This window comes from Schistocerca serialis, chromosome 6 (genome assembly GCF_023864345.2).
Source record: "Schistocerca serialis cubense isolate TAMUIC-IGC-003099 chromosome 6, iqSchSeri2.2, whole genome shotgun sequence".
NCBI classification, from domain to species: domain Eukaryota; kingdom Metazoa; phylum Arthropoda; class Insecta; order Orthoptera; family Acrididae; genus Schistocerca; species Schistocerca serialis.
Window position 1 is genome coordinate 243,945,426 of NC_064643.1, and position 25,061 is coordinate 243,970,486.

A 25,061-nucleotide genomic window follows, 5' to 3' on the forward strand; every position below is an offset into this window, starting at 1 on the left:
ATGCATGAATCTCTACTAACCCTTGCTTGTCATCATCTGTAAATTCTCTCTTGAACTGAGAGTGCAACAGTCTCTGCTTCTTCGGCATTTTCCGAATCTTGTTACTAAGTCATGGTGGGTATTTACCATCCTTAATCCACTTAATAGCCACATAGTGATTTAGAATCTGCTTAAACTTTACCCATAATTTCTCTACATCTATCGTACTGGAACTAAGTGATGCCCATTCACTGTCTCAGTGAGATGCTAACAACTGCTTATCTTCTGCTTCTAGCAGAAACTCTCTCCTAGTCTTCTTACCTGATTTATTAGTTATTTCCTACTCAACAACATGCATAAGCTAAGGATGAGATTGGCAGTGGCAGATTGCTCTGTTACATCAGCAAAATATACCATTGCAAGTATGAAACACAAATTTCAAAGTTAAGAGGTTTCCCACAACCTTATACTTTCTACACCGTCCAGTCATCTTAATGTAATCAACAACCAAAATCCTGAATAGCCACCTTATGCTGTCAGGACTACTGCAAGACACACAGAGAGAGAGTCTAGGTGGTTTGGGAAGGCATTGACAGGGCTGTGGAGCCAGATTGCCTCTAGTGCCGCAGCCAGCTGCACCTAGGTTTCTCAGTTGAGGATCCATGGTGCAAACAGCCCAATCAAAGTGATCCCACAGATTCTTGATTGTGTTCAAATCCAGGAAGTTTGGTGTCCAGGGAAGTACATTAAACTCATCCTCTTGCTCTTCAAACCGCATAAGTATACTGCAAGATGTGTGACAAGTTGCATTGTCCTGCTGATATTGCCAAGGAGAAACAAACTGGTGTTATGGTTGGACATGGTCCCCAAGGATACATATATATGCTTGTGTTGATCCACTGTGCCTTTCAGAATGTGAGACCATCCTGGAAATGCCCTCCAGCCTGGATCTTTCTGATGACTGCTGCAGAGTGTTTGCTTTTCAGATGTTTCACACCATAAATGCCGACTGCCGTCTATGCAGTGTAGCATAAACTGTGATTCATCTAAAAAGACCACCTGTAGCCATTCATTGAACACCCAGATGTGTTACTGGCAAGCAAATTTCAGCCTTAATAGCCAATGAACAGCAGTCAGCATGGGTGCATGAACCAGGTGCCTGCTGTGGAGGCCCTTAAGCAGCCATTTTTTGTGAACGGTCATGGAGTCGACACTGTTGATAGTCCCTTGGTTCACCTGGATAGTCAGATGCTGAACAGTTGCATGTCTATTCATCCCTAGATATCTCTGCAGCCGTCGCTCAGCCCTGTCTTCTATGGTTCATGGTGCACCACAACTGGCTGGTGCCGGACTTGGATAGTGCCATTTTGCCATGCATGGTATATGACAACACACAAACAGTTTACAAACTTCAGAAATGCTTCCATCCTTGGCCCAAAAGCCAATGATCATGCCTTTTTGGAAGACAGATAAATTGCTCTGTTTCTGCATTTTGATAATGACTGCGCTGATTTCTGTATCCCCCTGACGTGCTTTATATGCCTTCCACTGCTAGTGCTAACACCTGCCATCTGTGAATGGTTATAGCACATTGATGTCGAATATAGGCAATGGTCACATTAATGAGACTGGATGACATATGCACACTTAGATATACTCCAAAAATCTCCCAGAAATAAGTAGCAAAAGAACAGACTTGCGAAATTACAGACTAGTATCACTAACAGAGGTTTGCTGCAGAACCCTTGAACATATTCTCAGTTCGAATGCAGTAAATTTTCTCAAGACCAAGAAGCTTATATCCATGAATCGGTATGGTTTTTGAAAGCTCAGCTTAACCTTTTCTCACATGATATAGTGCGGACTACGGATGAAGGCCAACAAACGGATACCATATTTCTGGTTTTCTGGAAAGTGTTTGACATGATGTCCTGTTGCAGGCTGTTATAGAAGGTATGAGCATATGCAATAAGTTTACAGATATATGAGTGTCTCAAAGACTTCTTATGTTATAGGGCCCAGTATGTTGTCCTTGATGATGATGATGTTCACTGGGGACAAGGGTTTCATCAGGAGTACTCCAGGGAAGTCTGATAGGACCGCTATTATTCTCTATATACATAAATGATTTGCGGACAGTGTGGGTAGCCATCTGTGATTGTTTTCTGATGATGCTGTAGTGTGCAGTAAGGTGTCGAAGTTGAGTGACTGTAGGAGGAGACAAAACTTCTGATTGGCCTGATGAATGGCAGCTAGCTATAAATGTAGAAAAATATAAGTTAATGTGGATGGATAGGAAAAACAAACCTGTGATGTTAAGATGCAGCATTCGTAGTGTTCTGCATGATACAGTAACATTGTTAAAATATCTGGGCATAACATTGTGAAGCAATATCAAATGGAATGAGCATGCGAAGACTGTGGTAGGAAAGGCGAGTGGTAAACTTCGGTTTATTGCAAGAATTCTAAGAAAGTGTGGCTCACCTGTAAAGGAGACAGCATATAGAACACTAGTGTGACCTATTCTGCTCAAGTGTTCAGTATCTGTACCAGGCGAGATTAAAGGAGGACACTCAAACAATTCAGAGGCAGGCTGCAGGATTTATTAGCGGTGGGTTTGAACAACACCAAGTGTTAGCGAGATGCTTTGGGAACTCAAATGGGAAATCCTGTAGGGAAGGCAACATTCTTTGTGAGGAACACTGTTGAGAAAATTTAGGAAACCTACATTTGAAGCTGACTGCCAAACAATTCTGCTGCCACCAACATACATTGCACGGAAGCACCACAAAGATAAGATACAAGAAATTAGGGCTCCTTTGGAGGTGTATAGACAGTTGTTTTTCCCTCGTTCTGTTTGCAAGTGAGGAGGAAATGAAATGACTAGCTGTGGTGTGGGGTACCCTCCACCATGTGCCGTAAGGTGGATTGCGGAGTATCATTGTAGATGTAGATATGTGCTTATGTGCTTCGCTGCTTGCTCATCATCAGTTGGTTCATTAACAACACCAACTATTCCTTTTCTGCCGCGCGGGATTAGCCAAGCAGTCTAGGGCGCTGCAGTCATGGATTCTGCGGCTGGTCCCGGTGGAGGTTTGAGTCCTCCCTCGGGCATGGGTGTGTGTGTTTGTCCTTAGGATAATTTATGTTAAGTAGTGTGTAAGCTTAGGGACTGATGACCTTAGCAGTTAAGTCCCATAAGATTTCACACACATTTGAACATTTTTTATTCCTTTCCTGTATCACTACTGGTGTTGAGAAAGGGTGTCTTCGTGCTAACACAAGGAAAAGAAAGGAATGGTTGAGTCCAAACACAGCAGCAACTCCTCATACAGAGACCTGCATGCGACTACAAAAGATAATGTTATGCATTTGGTGGAACAGTGACAGTGTGGTGTATTATGAATTGCTTTGCTCAGATGTAGTCATCGCTGTTGACATTTATTGTCAACAAATGAGACATCTTGCAGATGCAATCTGAGAACAAGAAGCAGGAAGACTACATGAAGTGATGCTACTTCATGATAATGCCCACCCACATTCTGCTAGAGTGTCAAAAAGCACAATACAGGAGTTGGGTTTGGAAGTCAAATACTTATCTTCAGAAGACATCTGTGCCCATATGTGGGACAATAATACCTAAAACAATCTCAGAACACACTCAGTGAGAAACCGTTCTTTACATCAAACAATAGTACTGCCGTTATTGCAACAGTTGATGGTTCTTGTACTGATTTGCATAACATCACATCCAATGTCATTTAACTCTGAACTTTAGCACATTGTTCTGACTAACAACAAAATTTCTGATTGCTGTCACATCTGAAAAATGTGCATCATCCCTTGGCATGGTTATTGACATTCAAATAAAGTAACAGATCCACACAATAATTATGCTCTTGTCTACAGTAACTTACAGTTTTCCTCTGTGATTATCATTTGTTGGTAATAAGACATAGGGATACATATCACTCCTCTGGAGTGGTATGTGACACTACATCATCTATTTGTTTATCAGGCTGTTACAGATGCTATCTTAAATGAGAGGCAGATTATGTCTTTTCATTTCTTTTTACAACACATTTTACCCAAGAGATGCACTATGTGACCAAAAATATCCGGACACCTGGCTGAAAATGACTTACAAGTTTGTGGTGTCCTCCATCAGTAATGCTGGACTTCAATATGGTGTTGGCCAACCCTTAGCCTTGATGATAGCTTCCATTCTCGCAGGCATACATTGAATCAGGTGCTGGAAGGTTTCTTGGGAAATGCCAGCCCATTCTTCATGGAGTGCTGCACTGGGGAGAGGTATCAATGTCTGTCAATGAGACCTGGCATGAAGTCAGCGTTCCAAAACATCCCAAAGGTGCTCTATAGGATTCAAGTGAGGACTCTGTGCAGACCAGTCCATTACAGGGATATTGTCATGTAACCACTTAGCCACAGGCTGTGCATTATGAACAGGTGCTCGATCATGTTGAAAGATGCAATCATCATCCCCTAATTGCTCTTCAACAGTGGAAAGCAAGAAGGTGCAATAAACATCAGTGTAGGCCTGTGCTGTGATAGTGCCATGCAAAACAGCAAGGTGTGCAAGCCCCCTCCATGAAAAATACTACTTACCATAAGACCAGCACCTCTGAATTTTACTGTTGGCACTATACGCTGGCACATGACGTTCACCGGGCATTCACCATACTCACACTCTGCCATCGGATCGCCACCTTGTGTACCGTGATTCGTCACTCCACACAGCATTTTTCCACTGTTCTGTTGTCCAATATTTATGCTCCTTACACCAAGCGAAGTATCGTTTGGCATTTACCAGCATGATGTGTGGCTTATGAGCAGCTGCTCAACCATGAAATCCAAGTTTTCTCACCTCCCGCCTAACTGTCATAGTGCTTGAAGTGGAGCCTCATGCAGTTTGGAATTCCTGTGTGATGGTCTGGATAGATGTCTGTCTATTACACATTACGACCCTCTTCAACTGTAGGTGGTGTCTGTCAGTCAACAGACGAGATTGACCTGTACGCTTTTGTGCTGTATGTGTACCTGCCCATTTTCACTTCATGATCACATTGAAAACAGTGGACCTAGGGATGTTTAGGAGCGTGGAAATCTCGCATACAGATGTATGACACAAGTGACATCCACACACCTGACCACGTTCGAAGTCCATGACTTCCACGGATCACCCCATTCTGCTCTCTCACGATGTCTAATGACTACTGAGGTCGCTGATAAAGTACCTGGCAGTAGGTGGCAGCACAATGCACATAATATGAAAAATGTATGTTTTGGTGGGTGTCTGGATACTTTTGATCACATAGTGTAAGTGAAACATGTGACTGGTAACTGAGAGGTCATGGTAACAAATCCTAGCTGGACTACAGAAATCTTCGGTCTCCATTTAATATAATCTTCACCTTTTATTGATGTGAAGAGGTGCCAGAAATGGCACAGGGTTTGAATCCCACCTTAAACTGTAGGTCCCTCTTTCCCCAGTAGAGTTACCAGGGTACATTGGAGACACACAAGTCACTGAAGTGGCATCCAATTGAAAGACACAAATCCAGCCATTGAGCCACATACTATTATTATTGTTCTGAAAGGGATATGTTTCCAATTTCCAATTTTGTTTTCTTGACTGTCAACAACTGGGTGAAACCAAGTGAGATTGAAAGGGAATATGTACATCAGTAGATTTTATTTTATCAGTGATTGAATTTTGGGTACTGCAGCTACATCCATCCAAGAATATTTGAGCAACAGCACTAGTAATTATGGTGATCATCAAATAGCAAAAACCATGAACTCTTGACATTAAGAACAAGGTACTTCTTTTAGGGCTTGTTTGTGTAGGGATATCTTTTTACCATATTGTTGTTTTGTATGTTTACAGGTTTTTGATATCCTTTGTGATGTAACCTAGTAAAATCTAATTTCTTTTCAGGCTGTGATACTGTGGTGGGATGTTTTGATTCTCACTGTGATTGTAATGTGTGGTAATTATTGCTTTTTGCCCTCACTGGAACTTATTGCCAGCAACAGAGAACATAGACTGCAATTATTCCCAACAGCGCTTCCATGTCTCTTATCAATGGAGAGATGGAAAGATATTTTGCCACAGGTAAAGTAACAACAGTACATACATAAGTCTCCTTAGAAATGAAACAATATTTTTGTCAGTTATTCGAAATGACCTTTCTGCTTGTAATGGATATCTGGGGATCCTGGTTGATGCAGGAATAATTTTGGTAGATAATGTTTTGCATATTGTTGCAGCTAATGTATTTTTGAACTTCTTTATCTTCTTTCATCTCACTTTATGTGCCAAGAAATCTTCAGAAATGTGGATTGACTGAAATAAGGTAAAGAATACTGCTCCTCACAACAAATCTGACACTAGCTTCACGTCATTTCATTGCCCTCACTATCTGCACAGGAAAGACCCAAAACACATGGTCAGTTGGGAAAATATATTATTGAATAGAAGATTTAGTGAGCTGATTTGGCTAAATTTTCTCCAACTATTATTAATTTTAGTCTGTCTGTGATATTAAACAAGGTAATTTGATTCACTCGGGCCAAATATTCTATGTATGTTCATACTGTCCTGTAGTCAAGAGCCCAGCTACTTATTACTTTTTACAATAGCTATTGGAGAGAAAGAAAAACAAAAGGCAAGCAGCTGAGTTCTTCTTACCAATGGGCTGTGTGTTTACATTTTGTGGAAATTTCTCCAGTGTTTGGAGAAGACTGTTTCCAATGCCATGCCATGTTCAACTGCTTAAGAGAGGTAACTTTAGTCTTGAAGGTGCACTATTCTTAAATCATCGATCAGTGGTCACTGAAAGAATGGTGCTGTGCTACAAAAATTGTTTGAGGAAGACTGGTATGTTTCATACTAGTAAATAGAAAAATACTTGTGTCTTTCTGGCCCTACAATTTATGCCATTCTGCTAAACTACATTAAAGTGAGAAAATTTGTTGCGAGTACCATACCTTATGATACAGGAACGTTAAGAAAAACAAAAAATCCCTCATTTTGCTACAGAACTAAAACACTGTTATATGCAATAATTCCTAGATTTATTAATTCAGTATTTCCATCAAGTCACCAAGTAAGAAGTAGATATTTGGAAACTGACATTCTATAACTCCAGTATGTTGATGTCATAGAGGCACCTAAAACCATCCATGTGAGATAGAGACGAGATAGATAGTTCCTACAAAATGAGAAAACTTCTGCGTATTGGTCAAATATCTCTAATGACTGTTTAGCTGCAGTGATCTTCAAAATTCTGTAGCACATCCTGTAGCCCTGATCTTGCTCCATGTGGTGTTTTGTTCCCATAAGAGAAGTCTTGTTGAAAGAATAGTGATTTTCTGAATATTAGAGCTGCTAGCAAGAACTGACAAATGTTACTAGCTAACAGAAGATGAACATACAATTGGTGCTGAAGAATAATGAAATACATAGTGTAATGGATTTTATTTTTATTTTTTCTTTGAAAAGTAATATGAACGGCTTTATATTGTAAATATCTGCAGTTGTCCTTTGCATATGTACACTTGTCAAAAGAAGACAGCAATCTTTGTGTTGTAAGAACAAATTAATTTTATGAGGACTGTTATTCCCACATAGTAAATGGGATTTGACAGACTAGAATCCACATAGAAAGATGATTAACAAAAACATAGATACTTGAATATAATTTTAGTTTATTTCTTATGTTTTACATTTTCTCTGTTTTCAGATGTAGGTTTCTGTTGCATGTGTACAGGTTATTGAAGACTTCTGTACTGGAATAAAAAGTTCTGACTTTGACTGAAACCAATGTGTAAAGTTTATTTGCAACTCATGTCGTGGGTGTTAGTCACAGTCATTTTGTCTGTGGCAGTTTCTTTCGAATGCAGTGGAAAAGAATACTTCATTTGTCACTTCTTCTACAATTTATCAGAATATTTGGGTTCATAGATGTAACTGTTACACAATGTTTGTGTTGAACGGATCTTGACATTGTCTCTATACAGATAGCTGAAAGTTATCTTGTAAAGTTAATGCTTTATATATCTAAAAACAAAGATGATGTGACTTACCAAATGAAAGCGCTGGCACGTCGATAGACACACAAACATACACACAAAATTCTAGCTTTTGCAACCAACGGTTGCTTCGTCAGGAAAGAGGGAAGGAGAGGGAAAGACGAAAGGATTTGGGTTTTAAGGGAGAGGGTAAGGAGTCATTCCAATCCCGGGAGCGGAGAGACTTACCTTGGGGGGGGGAAAGGACGGGTGTACACTCGCGCGCACACACACACACACACACACACACACACACACACATATCCATCCACACATATACAGACACAAGCAGACATATACAGAGGCAAAGAGTTTGGGCAGATGGACATCTCTGCCCAAACTCTTTGCCTCTGTATATGTCTGCTTGTGTCTGTATGTGTGTGGATGGATATATGTGTGTGTGTGTGTGTGTGTGTGTGTGTGTGTGTGTGTGTGTGCGCGTGCGTGCGAGTGAGTGTATACCCGTCCTTTTTTCCCCCCAAGGGAAGTCTCTCCGCTCCCGGGATTGGAATGACTCCTTACCCTCTCCCTTAAAACCCAAATCCTTTCGTCTTTCCCTCTCCTTCCCTCTTTCCTGACGAAGCAACCGTTGGTTGCGAAAGCTAGAATTTTGTGTGTATGTTTGTGTTTGTTTGTGTGTCTATCGATGTGCCAGCGCTTTCGTTTGGTAAGTCACATCATCTTTGTTTTTAGATATATTTTTCCCACGTGGAATGTTTCCCTCTATTATATTCATAAAGTTAATGCTTTGTTTCAAATAGAAATGAAAAACAATAACAGCATACTATAATAAAAGGAATGGTGGCTTTTTTCACTGTAGCTGCCTCCCTTCGTTAGTCAATTTGTTGTCATTAAAGTTTACTGAAGTAACCAGCAGTGGCTTCTTTCTTCCTGTTAATTAACTGCTGTGCAAAACTTAAGGATGAACGTAATTTTGATATGATGTGTTACTGCCAAGTAATAAAGCATGAGGAAACATATACCACACATAGAAAGAACTGCTACAGTATAGAACAGAAGGTAACTGAAAGACATAAACAATGAGATGAAAAGAAATGACACTTTTCTTCAAGGATAGTAATTACACTGTAGTCATTGGACCATCATTAATCGTAGTGATTTCAGTGTAATTATTGTCTTTGAATAAAAGTGTCATTTCCATTCGCACATTGCGCATTTCATTCAGTTACCTTCTGTACACTACTGTAGCAGTTCTTCCTCTGCAAGGTCGAGGTTTCATCAGGCTATATTATTTGATGGTGAAACATCATGCAACAATTATTTTTGTCTTTATGTTTTTCACAGCATTGTATATAACTTGACTCATTCCACAAATCCATGAAAGCTGCGCCTCCAACAGCAGATCCTGTTATAGTATAGCACTATTGTGGGCTCAGTCTGTGATGCATCAGTAGCACATTACAAGTTAAGTATTAACCATGTGTTAACTTGTTAATTTTGGCTGCAAGAATTTTTATCACTTGCACACAGCTAAAGAAAAACTTTAAATTATTGAAGAAGCAGAGAACATTGGAAATCATGCCACAGGAAGAAATTAAAATATGAGGGAGAGTTGTATTCATGACTAGCAAAAAAAAACTAAAATGCAGCTTCAAGAAATGAATGATCACTGGGCTTTTCATGGCCAAAAATTGAAGAAGCTGAACCTCGATAAAATGCTATGTGATTATTTAGATGAAAAGTGACAATATGGAAATGTGCCAACTCAAAGCATTGGTTTTAACCAAAGAACTGGGCATTGCTGGTTCCAAAGCTAGCCAGTGTTGGCTATCAAGATTTTTCAGTCAAAATGGATCGAGCTTCCAGAGGAACATTACTATCTCTCAATGGCTTCCAGGTGATTAAAAGGAAAAAGTAGTGAATTTTCATTGGTGCATCATAAATTTGTGCTGCGAACATTCCTGTATATTATCGCAAATTGGTAACATGGATCAGAAGTCAGTCTGTTTTGAGATGCCGCTCAACACCTCGAAACAGGAAAGGAGAATCCAGCATCATGATACAAACTGGCAAAAAGGAGAAGCAAAAGTGTACAGTAATATTGTTTGTAACCGGTGATGGACAAATGTTGCTACCTTACGTGATATTTAAAAGGGAAACTATTCTGAAAATATCAGTGAAAGACATATTGGTGAGAGTGAATCGGAAAGGATGTATGGCCAGTGATCTTGTGGTTGACTGGGTAATGCATGTTGGGCAACATCAACCCTGTGGGTTACTGAATTTATATAACTTGTTGGTCCTGGACAGCTTCTATGGACATATAATGGAGAAAATGTAAGACATGTTACATACAGAAAAACTGACTTGATCATTATCCCTGTAGGTCTAAGATTAATCCTGCAACCACTAGATGTTTGTTTAAATTGGTCATTTAAAGCTGCACTTAAACAGTAATATACACAATGGGTGACAGATGAAAACTACAAGTTCATGCTGAGTGGAGAAACCAAGTGGCCAGTTATATGCCAGATTTGTGAGTGGGTGAAATGTGCCCGGGTCTCCATTCTGCTACCACTAGTGAAAAAGAGTTAAAATAATGTGGTATTACAAATACACTGGACAGAACTGAAGATAATGTGCTATGGGAAAATGGAGATGACAACAATGATTCTTCCTCTAGTGATGATGATAAAAGTGATGGCAAATAGAATCATTACATTATAATATCTTTTGTAAATAAAATACAAATTAAACCAGTATTTCTTTTTTTCCTCCCTTAAAATTAGGGTGTGGAGATTATTTGATAGCAAGTATTGTTCACATATATATGGGTCATTTTGTATGTTTAGCATGCTCTTTTTGTTTGACGAGCACATGTCTAGAAGCAAAATCTTTGAGTGCTATAACCATATTCAGTTTATGAAATAATTTCATGACCATTCAGTGAAAGAAATAATATTCTTTAAGATATATAAATGTGACATAAAGTTTAATATTAAAAATATTTGAAATATAAAATAGAATAGTTTATTACTTGTATGTTATGTAAGCAGTTGCTATTTATGCAAATTATTTCTATTCCATCTCTTAAGAAATTGCTGCTTTCATAAAATGTGATTAATGCAACCTAGATCAGTGCAGTAGCAGTGTCTTGCCTAGCTTGCTAAAATTTCTTTCACTTACAGTCTACCGGCAGGAGTACTTTGGGCTTATTTCACAAATGTGAAGAGTTTGGGGAAGGCACGGGGATTGGCCTTCCACCAAGATAACACATTCACAGTGTCATCACTTCAACCATGCATGTTCAGATAGCTCTGGAGTTCATCTTTATATTTATAAGTTGATGACCGAGCGAAGTGGTGCAGTGGTTAGCACACTGGACTCGCAGTTGGGAGGATGACGGTTCAAACCTGTGTCCGGCCATCCTGATTTAGGTTTTCTGTGATGCCCCTAATCACTTCAGGCAAATGCCGGGATGGTTCCTTTGAAAGGGCACGGCGGATTTCCTTCCCTAATCTCATGGGACTGATGACCTCGCTGTTTGGTCCCCTCCTCCAAATCAACCTTAGAAGTTGATGAACACCAGCTCTGGAATTTCTTTAAAGGAGAGGGCATATAATATTGTTTCTGTTTTTCCACAACTATGCTATCTAGCTTCTGATAATAAGTATGTTATCCACCTCCCGCCCCCTCCACCCCCCACCCCACCCCTTCCATCTCTTAACTCAGTTACAGCAGTTTGTTGAAACATGGATGAAAAATTTAGCCGTATAATGAAAGTCTTGTAGTTCATTAATGACGTACTATTTTAGGAAGGTTTCTGCACATCCTTTCAGCAATTTTGTTACTGCATTGTTATCTTCACTTTAGCGTGAGTCTGGTAACCCACGGCACTACAAAAGGTAGGGTCAGTTTTGTTTCACCATCCAGGTCATTTATGGCTTCTTTAAAACATTCCAGAAAATTAATTATGCAATACATTACATCAAACTGATATGAAGATATTATCCCCAGTTTGTTTTTCTCCAGTAGCAAATCCTAATTTCACATTTTTGTTAATGAAATGATTTCAACATCATGCAGATGCTGTTCCATATAGTTAGGGCATGTTGATGTAATTTTCTTTTTAATCCTACCACCAATACAGATATTTTCGTATTTTGTACAGTTTTACATATTTTACGGATGAAGTTACGAATTTTAGGCGACTCTCCACTAAGGAACTTTTCATTCAATATGTACATTAATGCAGTGTTTATGCACATGTGTGATGTCGAAAAGTTTTCTTTTTGTTCAGCCCTTGATCCATTGCAGATGTGACTTTCTTAATTGCAGAAGAGTTACTGTGTATCTATCTCTGATAGTGTGACATATAACTCCATAAGAATATGTGTATTTCATTTCATAAAATCTTTAAACTTTGTTGTGAGCAGTACATTGTTTCTCAATTCCCACATGTCTTCAAGATCTTTAGTAATATTATATTTGACTGTAAGATAGTAAGATAACAATTCTGATCAATATCTTACTTTACCGTAGGCACAATGTGACAGCTCACTTCATTACCTATATTCTGAATATTTTGAGATATTATTCTTGTAGAAAGCAAAATATCTTTTTTATTCACTTTGCTGTCATTGTCATCAGTGCCAGTTAGTTCTTGGGTAATATTAATAAACTCATTGACACTGACAATGTTAAAGTGATGTGTATACAACACACACACATCAGCCTGCACGTGCCCCTGATTGTCTATTTATTACTCTTACAAGGAGTCCAGCTGATGAATTCCTGATTTCAGAATTAAACATCTTTAAAACTAAGATCAATAGGTGAGTGCAACAAACATATGTTTATTGTGAAAGCTGTAAGAATTTTATGCATATGTTTCTTATTAGTTCAAAAAGCAATTCATAGTGCCTATAAATTATGTGCTGCTGCTCAGAGTGGTAAGTTCCACTGTTGAAACATGAAAGGAGGTTAGCATACCAAAGGAAGAGGTTGAAATTATATATTCCGTTGAACAACATGTTTTTCTGGTACTGGAATACCAAATTAAAATGGACAAGTAGCAGGGCTGATGACCTAGTGGGAAATGTTGACCCCAGACAAACTGTAGTTACTCATGAAAATGTCACCACAATTTCTGAAATTATTCAGTAAAATTTGAGCAAATCGGTATGAAGAATTGCAACAGAGACTAATTTGATGCATTCTAGCAGGTAGCAAATACTGAGTCAGAGCCTACGCATGTTTTACATCAAAAATCCAAAGCCACAAGACTATACCAGTATGAGCTGTGTGACAGAGGGCTGACTTTGCAAACTAGATTATCACAGTGACTGATAATGAAGGATTTGTGTTTGCTGCATCTAGTTCACAGATAAAGCACTCTGAAAGGAGACATGAATAAACAAAATTGGGCATTTTGGAGTTGCAAAAATCCCCATTTGTTAGATTCAAAATCACTGTATTCTCCCAAAGTTACTGCTTGGGCTGCAATATGCAGCAGAGACATTTTTGGCCCTTTTTTCGTGAAAGAAACAATCAGTAGTGAATGTTACATTGCAATTTTGGAACAGTTTGTTGTTACATAGCTGTCATTGGAAGATCAACCAGGTGCCGAGTAGTTCATGCAACATTGCAATTTTGGAACAGTTTGTTGTTACATAGCTGTCATTGGAAGATCAACCAGGTGCCGAGTAGTTCATGCAAAATGAGGCCAGACCACCTCACACCAAGCAAGGTGGCATAGTGGTGAGCACACTGGACTCACATTCAGGAGGATGACAGTTCAAACCCACATCCGGCCATCCTGATTTTGGTTTTCTGTGATTTTCCTAAATCGCTCCAGGCAAATGTCAGGATGATTCCTTTGAAAGGGCATGTCTGACTTCCTTCCCCATCCTTCCCTAATCCGATGGGACCGATGACCTCGCAGTTTGATTCCCTCCCCCAAATCTACCAACCAACCATATCACACACAACAGGTGTCTCACTTTCTTGATGAATACTTCAGGAATGGAGTTGTTGCATTGGAATATTGAAAATTTACTGGCAAAGTGATGGGTTGACCTCCATATCCGCTCAATCTGACTTCTTGTGATTACTTTTTGAGGGGCATATCAAAAGACACTGCATACCAGAACCATCTCACTAACACACTGGATGAGCTTGGGTCAGCGATCTGTATTGCATCTGGATCCATTTCCATAGAGACGCTAAATGACGTGACAGATTCTATTGTTCATTTGTGCCGCTGTGAGTGGTGGACATTCAAAAAGACTGTAATATGATTGCGAAGACTGGATGCAGAAAATGAGTTGTCGAATCTCGGAAGTACAGACTCCACAAAATATTCACAGAATCCAGGTATTTGTGGCTCCAGTTATGAATACATCAATGTATCTGATTCTATATACATGGAGTGCATAGGGGCCTGAAGATGAAATTAATGAGATCCCAAAACTGGTAATTTAAATAAAATAACAACTTCTGAAAATATACGGTTGTTTGGTGATTTTTCTTTGGTAAATATCTGACCTACCACTGTCCGGTATCCATGATGGATCTACAGAGACACAAGGATTAGTGACTACAAGGTCATTGTCAGGAGACTCACTTCAACCAAAAATAAGTGCAAAATATATCTATTTAAAAAAAAAAAAAGCAGGTAGAAATTCACTTTTACACCTTTCTAAGAGACAGTCCCCACCCCTACCAAACAGACTATTTGATCTTAGACCAAATGTGGCTTAAATTCAGAGAATTTGTGTCAGTGGTATTTCAGAGGTTTATACCAAATGAATAAATAAGATACAGAACATGGTACCCAAAACAGGTCAGAACATTGTTGCAGAAGCAATGAAAAAAGCCTGCCAAATTTAAAAGAATGCAAAATCTCCAAGATTGGTGATGTTTTACGGGAGCTCAGAATTTAGCACAGATTTCAATGGAAGATGCCTTAAATAGTTTCCACAATGAAAGTCTTTCTCCAAATCTAGCAAATACAGGGAGATTCTGGTTGTATGTGAAGTACACCAGCGGCAAGACACAATCAGTACCCTCAGTGCATCATAACAATGCTAATGTTACCATAGACAGTGCCAGTAAAGCATGGTTTTTAAAATTTCTCCACCAAAGAAGACAAAGTAAGTATTCCAGGATTTGAATCAAGAACAGCTGCCAACATGAGTAACTTGGAACCAGATATACTCAGTGTAGTGAAGCAATTGTATACCAATTAAGTTCCTTTCAGAGTATGCTTACATATTAGCTCAATGAAAGATCTGTACCTGAAGACTGAATAGTTGAACAGGTCACACCAACACTCAAAAAAGAAACAGGAATAACTCACTGAATTACAGATCCATGTCACTGGCGCCAATTTGCAATAGGACTTTGGATCATGTACTATGTTCCATAATTATAAGTTATCTCACAGAAACAGTCTATTGGCAACATGAGTTTAGGAAATATTGTTTCACGAAAACACAGCTAACTCTTTATTAATATGAAGTAATGAGTTCCACTGTCAGGGATTTCAAGATTTCCGGAAGGGTTTTAATGTCATTCCACTCGAGCAACATCTAATCAAATTGTGTGCCTGTGATGAATTGTTTCAATTGTGCAGCTGGATTCAGGATTTTCTGTCAGAAAAGTCAGTTTTGTGCAGTAACTTGTGTTCATCATGGACTCCATTCACTTTCCAAGAACACTACTCTGGATTTGATCTATTGCTGTAAATTTCTGTACCTTCACATGCAATTTAGTGATAGCACCTTTGTGTACACTGATGGCTCTAACACCGACTGTGGTGTTTGGTGTGCCTTCATCATTGTCACCGACCATTTTTAGTATCGGCTTCCAGAACTGTGCTCGATCTTTAAAGCAGAACTCTCTGCTCTATATCAAGCCACCCAATATGTGCAGTGACACAGGCTTTTTAATTGTGTCATATGCTCCGATTCTCTCACTGCCCTTCAGAACCTCTGTGTGCTATACACAGTCCATTCCTCAGTGCAGCGGGTCCACAAAAGCTTCCACTTGTTCGCTGTTGAGGAAGCCACCATGTTGTTTATGTGGGTTCCAGGTCACACTGATCTGACAGGAAATGAGGCTGCTGTTGCTGCTGTCAAGGCTGCAGTCCTTCTGCCTCGGCCTGCTAGCTCTTCCATTCCTTTGGATGATTTTCGTGTTGCCGCCTGTCGGCAGATGGTGTCTCTTTGGCATCACCACTGGTCTCCTCTTCATGGGAGCAAGATCTGGAGAATTAAACCTCTCCAAACAGCTTGGCCAACCTCCTCTCGGCCCTCTCATCATGAGGAGATCATTTTAGCTAAGTTGGGTGTTGGGCACTGTCTTTTTAGCCATTGCCCTTTGTTAAGTGGTGATCCCCAACCACCTTGTATTCATTGGCATCAACCTTTGACAGTTCGCCATTTCCTGATCCAATGCTCTTTTAAAATGCTTACATTTCTGTGTATGTTTGCAATATAGGTTATCAGCTTTTAACAAACAAGGCGTGGACTATCAGTTGCGTTTTTCTTTTGATCTGTCATAGCAACATGGCGAAGGACATTTAATCATTGGTTAGGGATCTCTGCTGCCTCTGTGGTGTATTTTGTGGACATTTCTCCAAGAGGCCAACCTTGTATTTAGCTCTTAGCTCTCTTTCTTTCTGTCCATTGGGCTTAGCATATAGTTGCTTTTACTTCTTGGCGTTCTAAGGTTATGACATAGGTGCTTATGACCTCAGTTGTTTTTGGGCAAAAAGAAAAAAAAGTAGAGTCATTCGTTGCTGGTCAATGGTTTTGCTTTCTTGTTAGCTTATTGCTTTATAGTAAAAATAATAGTTTATTGTGTTTGGATGTTTTTACCAATACAAAGCACAGCTTCATAGACATAACAGCTGTCAATAAATTCTGCATTGTTATGTAGCCTGGTAAAACAGAAAACACTACATTGTATTCAACCAACAAACAGCAGTAAAAATAAAAACTAAACTGCTGCTGACATTTTTTCATGTGACCGCTGATGAAAAAAGTGAAAATTATGCAAAAAATGCTTCTGGGAACTATTCAAAATCTCTGATGGTAGTCTGCCTCGAGCCATACTAAAGGTAAGACTTATAGAGCTTCTAGATGGCAATCCCCCTTTTATCAAACATGCTATACTATACCCCACAACACAAACACGAGATACCGGAATATTTGAATATTTGACTTCTGTATCATTTGTATAAAGAACATGTTGAAAATTAAGGAAAAGAACCAGTTGCAGAAAGCATCTATTGTAGAACTTTTAACGAGTTCCACTTGCATTTCCACACTCCTCACCAAGACACTTGTGTACAATATGACACTTTTGCTGATAAACTGAGGCAGTCAACAGATGAACAAGAAAAGGCTCAGCTTCAGCAGCACCACAAACTGCTTCTACGTAAGGATAAGGCTTCATGGGCATTTGTAACATAATAATTTTATAAAAGATAACACTATGTTTTCTTAACACAGACACCTGGCTACCCCTTTGTTAAATACCACAATGTTTTAACCAACACAAGTTTGGAAACACATTGGGTACACAATGTGTTGTTAATATAGTTTCATTTGTAGCACGTATGGAAGGTACCACTAGCTTCTTTTGGTAGCAAGAAATGATTCAAGGCCATGTCATGACCCTGTGGATGCACCTGTCCAACATTGTGTGTTAATTTCAGTACTGTGTAGCCACATCATATACCACAACACTGTTCAATTTTTATTACATTATTTATTGCACAAAAGTTTTGTTAAAAAATGCCTGTGCAATCTGAGCCTAAGGCTGAAAAAACTCGGGAGCCCATTAAAGTAGACACTGAAAAATCACTTTATAGTAGCTCTCACTATGCCCTGGTTTTTATTTCAAAAAGTTTCTATCCTTGCCTAGAATCGCAGTCCAAGTAAATATTATGAATGTAGTTTATATATTTACAGTTTGTGTTGTATGAGCTGTTACCAAAAGCAGGATTCATGTACTGCTGAGATGAAATGACTGGATCTTAAGGTTCCCAAAAAATTGGTGCCTCTTTGGTCAGACACATCAAAACAACAGCTCCATCTGCAAAACATGAATATGAAGAGAACAGGAACTGGAAAATAGCCATGACATTAATGTAATTAGTTTTAAGTGAAAGAATAAGACTGAAATCATGGACCAAAATTTAATGAAAAGTGATCATTCCTATCCTCCCAATGATAGTGATTTTGCCTAACTAGAAAATTGCAGCAATACCCAATAGATGTTTTGTCCCAGTGATTGGTCCAATGTTATTGACAAGCCAACGAAAAAAAATCCCTTTCATGTAATGACAAACAGTGACTTCCCGTCTGTGGGAAAATTGTAATCAAGTATCAAAAGCAAAACTGATACCATAAAACATGCAGTGTCGTGGCTAAAAATGCATTGGATTTGCTACCAAAAGAGTGAGTCATTCACATGTTCATATATTTGTTTATTAGCTGTTCAGCATGTTTACCACACAGTTGGCTTTGTCAAAATACATTTTACATATTTCATAAAATTATAGTTGTTACTATTTTTTTACGTTATACACACATATACATACATCTTTTTAGTAGTTAGTAATTTGAACATTTTACTCACATCGTCATTTTACATATACATAAATACATATAAATACATAAACTTCCTAATAATCAGACAATTTCGGCAATAATCATTATATAGTTTACATTCAAGAATTAATTATAGTTTTACACATTTAGTTAATGATAGTTACATTATTTCATTGTTTATACATTCCTTTCAAATTACTTCCAAGATATTCTTCAATTGAGTAATATACTTTATTTTTGAGCCATGTGTCTAATACCTCCTTAAATTTAAAGTGGGTGAGGGTTTTGACGGATTGTGGCAATTTGTTACATAACTTTAGACTTAGGTGTTTGTAACTCTTGTGTGTCAGTAACAGTCTAGAATACGGTATATCAAGCAAGCAGTTGTTTCGAGTGCTGTGCAGATGTAAATTCATTCTCTGTGTAAATTGTTGTATATTTTCTTTTACGTATACGCAGTGATACATATAGAGACTTGGGAGTGTCATTATGTTTAATATACTGAAGTGCTCCTTACAGCTTTCTCTAGGACCCCATCCTTGTAAACATCTAATTGCTTTTGTTGCCATTTGAATACACAGTTTGTGCCTGGTGAATTACCCCATAACAGAATCCAATATTGTAGCTGTGACTGAAAGAATGCATAGTAGCAAAGCACCAATAACCTTTTACTGACAGAATATCTTAGTTTATACAGCAGGAATATTACACATGCAAGTTTGCCTGTCAGATAGCTTATATGGTCATCCCATGAGAGTCTTTAGTCAATTTTTAGTCCCAGTAGTTTGACACTGTGACTCTCTGCTTTCTGTACCTTCAGATTAAAATAAATTTCCTCTATTTTTGTGTTGTTTGTTCATAACTCTTTAGCATTACACCACACCCTACATTTTTCAAAAATTTCATTATTTTTGTTTACCACCTCTTGCATACTCTCACCTGTGGAGATCAGCATATAAAACATTTTTGCAGGCTACATAGTTTGAAAAGTCATTAACATAGATAATAAAGAGGAAGGGTCCAAGAACAGAGCCCTGTGGAATTCCTCTCTTACTTTTCATTAGATCTGACCTTTCATTGTTCACATGCACTGACTGTTGCCTTTTATTACTTCTGTGGTTAATGGCCCTGCAGTGTAATTTTTGTAATTTGATACTTTATTGTCAACTTTGACAGAGTGACAGTTGTGATAACAAAGGATTATTAACAACAGAAGCAAACAGCAAAACAGCTTATAGTATAAAACTCCTAAACCTACACTACATTATACTACAATGTAGGGTGACAGCAAGTGTCTGTAATTACATATCTGCATGCAGCCTCTGCAAACCACTGTATGGTGCATGGCAAAAAGTACCTTGTACCACCACTAGTCGTTTCCTTTCCTGTTCCACTCATAAAAAATAGAGCGAGGGATAAACAACTGTCTATATGCCTCCATACAAACCCTAATTTCTCTTTTCTTATTTTCCTGGTCCTTACACAGAATTTATGGTGGCAGCAGTAGAATTGCTTTGCAGTCAGCTTCAAATGCCAGTTTGATGAATTTTATCAACAGTGTTTCATAAAAAGAATATCACCTTCCCAACAGGGATTTCTGCATGTTGCTCAGACCTAATGGTAACAAATCCAGCAGCTCATCTATTCATCGCTTTGATGTATTCCTTTAATCTGACCTGGTGGGGGTTCAAAATACTCGAGCAATACTCAAGAACAGATTGCATTAGCATTCTATATGTGGTCTCTGTTATAGATGAGCTACATTTTCCTAAAATTCACCCAAAAACCTGAAGTTACCATTTGCTTTCTCAACTACCACTCTTACATGCTCGTTCCATTTCGCTTCAGTTTGCACCATTATGCCTAGATATTTAATTGCTGTGGCTGGGCCTGTTTTTCCTACTCACTTGCATTAACTTACATTTTTCTGTGTTTAGAGCAAGCTGCCATTCATCACACCAGGTAGAAATCTTGTGTCACTCATCCTGTATCCTCTTACAGTCATCCAATGACAACATCTCCTGGTACACCACAGCATCATCAGAAAACAGTCACACATTGATACTGTGTCAAATCATTTATAACACAGAGAATAGAAGTAGTCCTATCACACTTTGGGCCACTCTTGACAACTCCATATTCGTAGATTTTCCAAAAGTTTATGATGAGATGATCCACTGCAGACTGCTGCTGAAGGCCTGAGCATATGGATTAAGTTCCCATATATGCAAGTGGCTCGAAGACCTTTTAAGTGATAGAACCCAATTCTGTGTCCTCAATGGCAAGTGTTCATCAGGTACAAGGGCTGAACAACACTTTGCAACTGTTTGCTAATGACACTGTGGTGGACAGGAAGGCGTTGTCATTGAGTGACTGTAGAAGGACTTAGACAAAATTTCTAGTTGGTATGGTGAATGGCAGCATGCTCTAAGTGTAGAAAAATTTAAGTAAATGCAGATGAATGGGGAAAAAAATCCTGTAATGTTTGAATACAGCATTAGTGGTGTGCTGCTTGACACAGATACATGGATTAAAGATTTATTTGTACTACTGCAAACTGAAAATGAAACAGAACGAGCTCATCAGGTTGGTAGTAGGGAAGGTGAATGGCCGACTTTGTTTTATAGGGAGGATTTTGGGAAAGTGTTTCATCTATAAATGAATCGAACCTTGACTCATCATTATCCATTACAACCAGGTAATTCCTATCCATTTCAGTGTGATCTTGTGTTCACAATGAAGGAGAAATAGTCCGACTAACCAGCGAGATTATTTTCCCAGTCCACCAAAATTTCACACTTGCATTGCTTACATTCCAAATCCTGGAATTGTTCCTAATATAATACATTTGTTCACTAATAAGGTACGTTCATTAGGGAACTCATTTGGGGTGATAAGTCAAGGGAAGTATAGCAAGGTTGCACAAGGCAGAAATCAACAAAGAAATGTCAACAACAGACAAAATTTGTAAATCTGATGTGGTAGAGAGGGATGCTGACAAAAGAATAGCAGACCGATAATAGAATGAGAAGTACGTAAAGAAAAAAATAAGGCAAGGAAATGAAGTATGAAAGTGGCCTTCAAAACAAGAAATAAATAAATATAAAATGACAGCTGATGGAAATGGGACAAAAATGAAGTAAACAATGGTGAGTGATTATTGTTAAAGCCACGTGACTAATTGAAATCAAGCACATGCTAAATACATTCAATGAAGAATGTCTGGATTTGGCATTAGGAAGAAGCCCTGTTGTACTAGTTTTTGGGGATGGTGGCAGTCAAAGTGATATGAACCATATGGCAAGAAATGGTTTGAGGAGGAATACTGCATCAACATAAATGTGTTCGTTATAAGGGTGTCAAAAACCTATACTTGATGATATGAGCTTCATTTCAGGTCATGCCTTTTCACATATGCAGCCATTTCCTTTTCTCTCCATTGTTTTCTGTTTCTTTATGTTTGTTTTCATTTTATTTTTGTTATGTTACAGAACCTTTCGTGTTTTCATTTCCTTTTTTGTAACTAGCCATTTTGTGTTATGTAAGCTTTTATTTTTGATTTGTGTTTTTTTTGTGCTTTTCAGATTGCCTTTTTTATGTCTTCAGATTTTGAATTTTTAGTGTTGCTAGAATTTTGTTGTTAATTGTTGTTTCATGATGTCCTGAAATCTAGTGTTTACAATAGTTTTTTCTGTTCATACCTGTGTTTGTTGTCCCCCTGTATGTAGGAGTGTTTTGGATCTCCATGTGATTGTAGACTCATTTACGAGATACTTTTTTCTTACTGTCGATTTTTGAATGAATTAGGTATTTCAGAAGGTTAAAACCATGCAGTTCTTGTTAACTTGGGTTTCAAAATGTGTTTTTGTTACTGTGGTTAAAGACTCCAATATATTCTTTCCTGTGCAAGCCTCTTAAACTCTGCAACCTACATACATTTGAATCTCCTCACTCTAGTCAAGCCCTGAGCTCTCTACAGTTTTTAACAACCCAAACTTTCCCCCATTACCAAATTTATGATTTTTTGATGCCTCAGCACGTGTCCTGTCAACTGATGCCATCTTTTTGTTAATTTGTGGCATAAATTTCTTCTTTGCTAATTTGATTCAGTACATTAGTTATCCAATCTACCCAACTAATCTTCAGCATTCTCCTGTAGCATCACATTTCAAAAGCTTAGATATTCATCTTAACTTTTCATAATCCATGTTTTACTTTAGTACAGAGCTACACATAAAACTTAAATATTTCATGTTAAAAATTCCTCTTTTCTGAGAAATGCTTTTCTTGCTATTTCCAATCTGCAGTTCACATTGTTTCTACTTCAGACATCATCCATTATTGTGCTGGATGGTTAACTTAACCAATCTAATACTTTTAGGCCTATCTCCTGATCTAATTCCCTAACCTCACCTGATATAATTTGGGTACATTTCATTACATTGAACTGGACTGCCAACCTTTGCTGTCTCTGACAGACTTACTATACCATCAGCAAACCTCAAAGTTTTAACTTGTTCTCCTTGAATTTTAATCTCCTATCCACAACTTTCCGTAGCTTCCTTCATAGCTTACTCAATGTACAGATTGAATTTTGTAATGTCGAGTCGGCTCTTCTTGGCGGCAACCTCAGGTAAGTTCTGATGCTATGTTGATGCACACTGACCAAATGGAGCCGTGTGTCTGCTTATATTCACATTTGGCAGATGGATATCCAATTGTGAACTACTTGTGTGACATTAGACTGAAACATAACATAATCCATATTGTGTTCACCCTTTGTGACATCTGATCGTAACTATGTGGCTTCTCTCTGGAGGCTGGCATTTCCATGCATGCCATGTCTTGTATCTCTGGAGGACACAGAAATCTACAAATGCTATAGGTGTAGGTTATCCTTTCTTCCGCATGTCTTCTAAGACAGGTCTTATTGGTAGGGTCAGTATTGCCTTGCATAATCTTACATTTCTCCAGCACCCATACTGATTTTCCCCATGTTTATCCTATACCAATTTTTCCATTTTTCTGTAAATAATTTATCATTGTTTTGCAACCATAACTTATTAAACCTATGGCTCCGTCACATTCACAGCTGTCAGCACCTACCTTATTTGGAAATGGTATTATTAAATTATTTCAGAAGTATGGAGACATTTGTCTGTTACATGTATCTTATATTAGATGGAATGGTTTTGTCAAACTCTTGTTTCAGTATCATATTTTCTGTCTTATCATCGTCGTCGTCTTCTTCCCTTGCTCTTAATATTTATACAGGTGTTTCTATTTTCCCCTAAGGGCACTTCAGTTTCCCTGTAGGCATCATCTATTTTTCCCACAGTCTTCCATGATTCTACGTCTAGGGTGGGGGAAGATGGCGTATCACTGCCTTTGTTAATGATGTGTTGGGGCAGAATAGTGGGCTGCTAGCCACAGCATTGGTGGCTGTAAGACTATGCAGTTGTGCCGGGGGATATGAAGGCATGTGTGAGGCATGAGTGGAAGCAGAGAAGGCCACAGAGGCAAAGGCTGCAGGGAGAGTTTCCATCTGCACAGTTCAGAAAAGCTGGTGTTGATGGGAAGAATCCAGATATTACAGGCTGTGGAGCAGTCTCTGAAGTCAAGCCCACCAAGTTGTGCAGCATGCTCAGCAATTGGGTGGTCCATTTGCCTCTTTGGCCACAGTATGGCAGTGGCCAGTCAAGCTAACAGACAGCAGTGTCTGTTGTATTCCCACTTAGAATGTCACACATTGGTTGCAGCTAATATGGTAGACCACATGGCTACTTTCACAGGTTGTCCTGCCTTTGATGGTGCTGGAAATGCCTGTAACATGACTGGAGGAGCTGGCAGTAGGAGGATGTATGGAACACATCTCACATATAGGTCTTTTACTGGGATGTGAGCCATGGGGCAAGTGGTTAGGAGCAGCAGTGGACAACAATATTGTGTAGGATGGGTGGTGGGTGGAATACCATTGGCGGTTGGGTGGGAAACTATTAAGGACACTATTTCTCATTCCACGTAGTTGAAACCTGGTGGAGAAATTGATTCATTGCTCCAGTCAGTGGGTTTGTGAGGAACAGTAAGTGACTGGCGGGACAGGTCATGAATATGTGTTTCTGAACAAGGTGCAGAGGGTAATTATGGTCTGTGAAGGCCTCAGTGGGATCTTCAGCATATTTGGAGAGAGACTGCTCATCACTGTGAAGGCAAGGATCACACATGGCTAGGCGGTGTGGAACAAACTTAGTGGTATAGAATGTGTGACAGTTGTTGAAAAGGAGTCATCATTGGCAGCTCTGATGTGAATGGGGGTACTTAATGTGGAGATTGACATTGAGGAAGGTGGCTTATTGGGCTGAGGAGGACCAGGCGAAGCAAATGGGGGAGAAAGTGTTGAGGTTC

The 25,061-nt window shown here is 38.8% G+C and overlaps 1 protein-coding gene across 4 annotated transcripts in view; it reads left to right on the plus strand.

The window, feature by feature from the left end:
• Positions 1-25,061, plus strand: part of LOC126483699 (focadhesin) — a 288,818-nt gene that overhangs the window by 258,842 nt on the left and 4,915 nt on the right. For all 4 annotated transcript variants that reach the window (XM_050106786.1, XM_050106787.1, XM_050106788.1 and 1 more), the window contains exon 18: positions 5,939-6,115. In XM_050106786.1, coding sequence (XP_049962743.1) covers positions 5,939-6,115 — 177 coding nt within the window. The remainder of the gene's footprint in view (positions 1-5,938; positions 6,116-25,061) is intronic.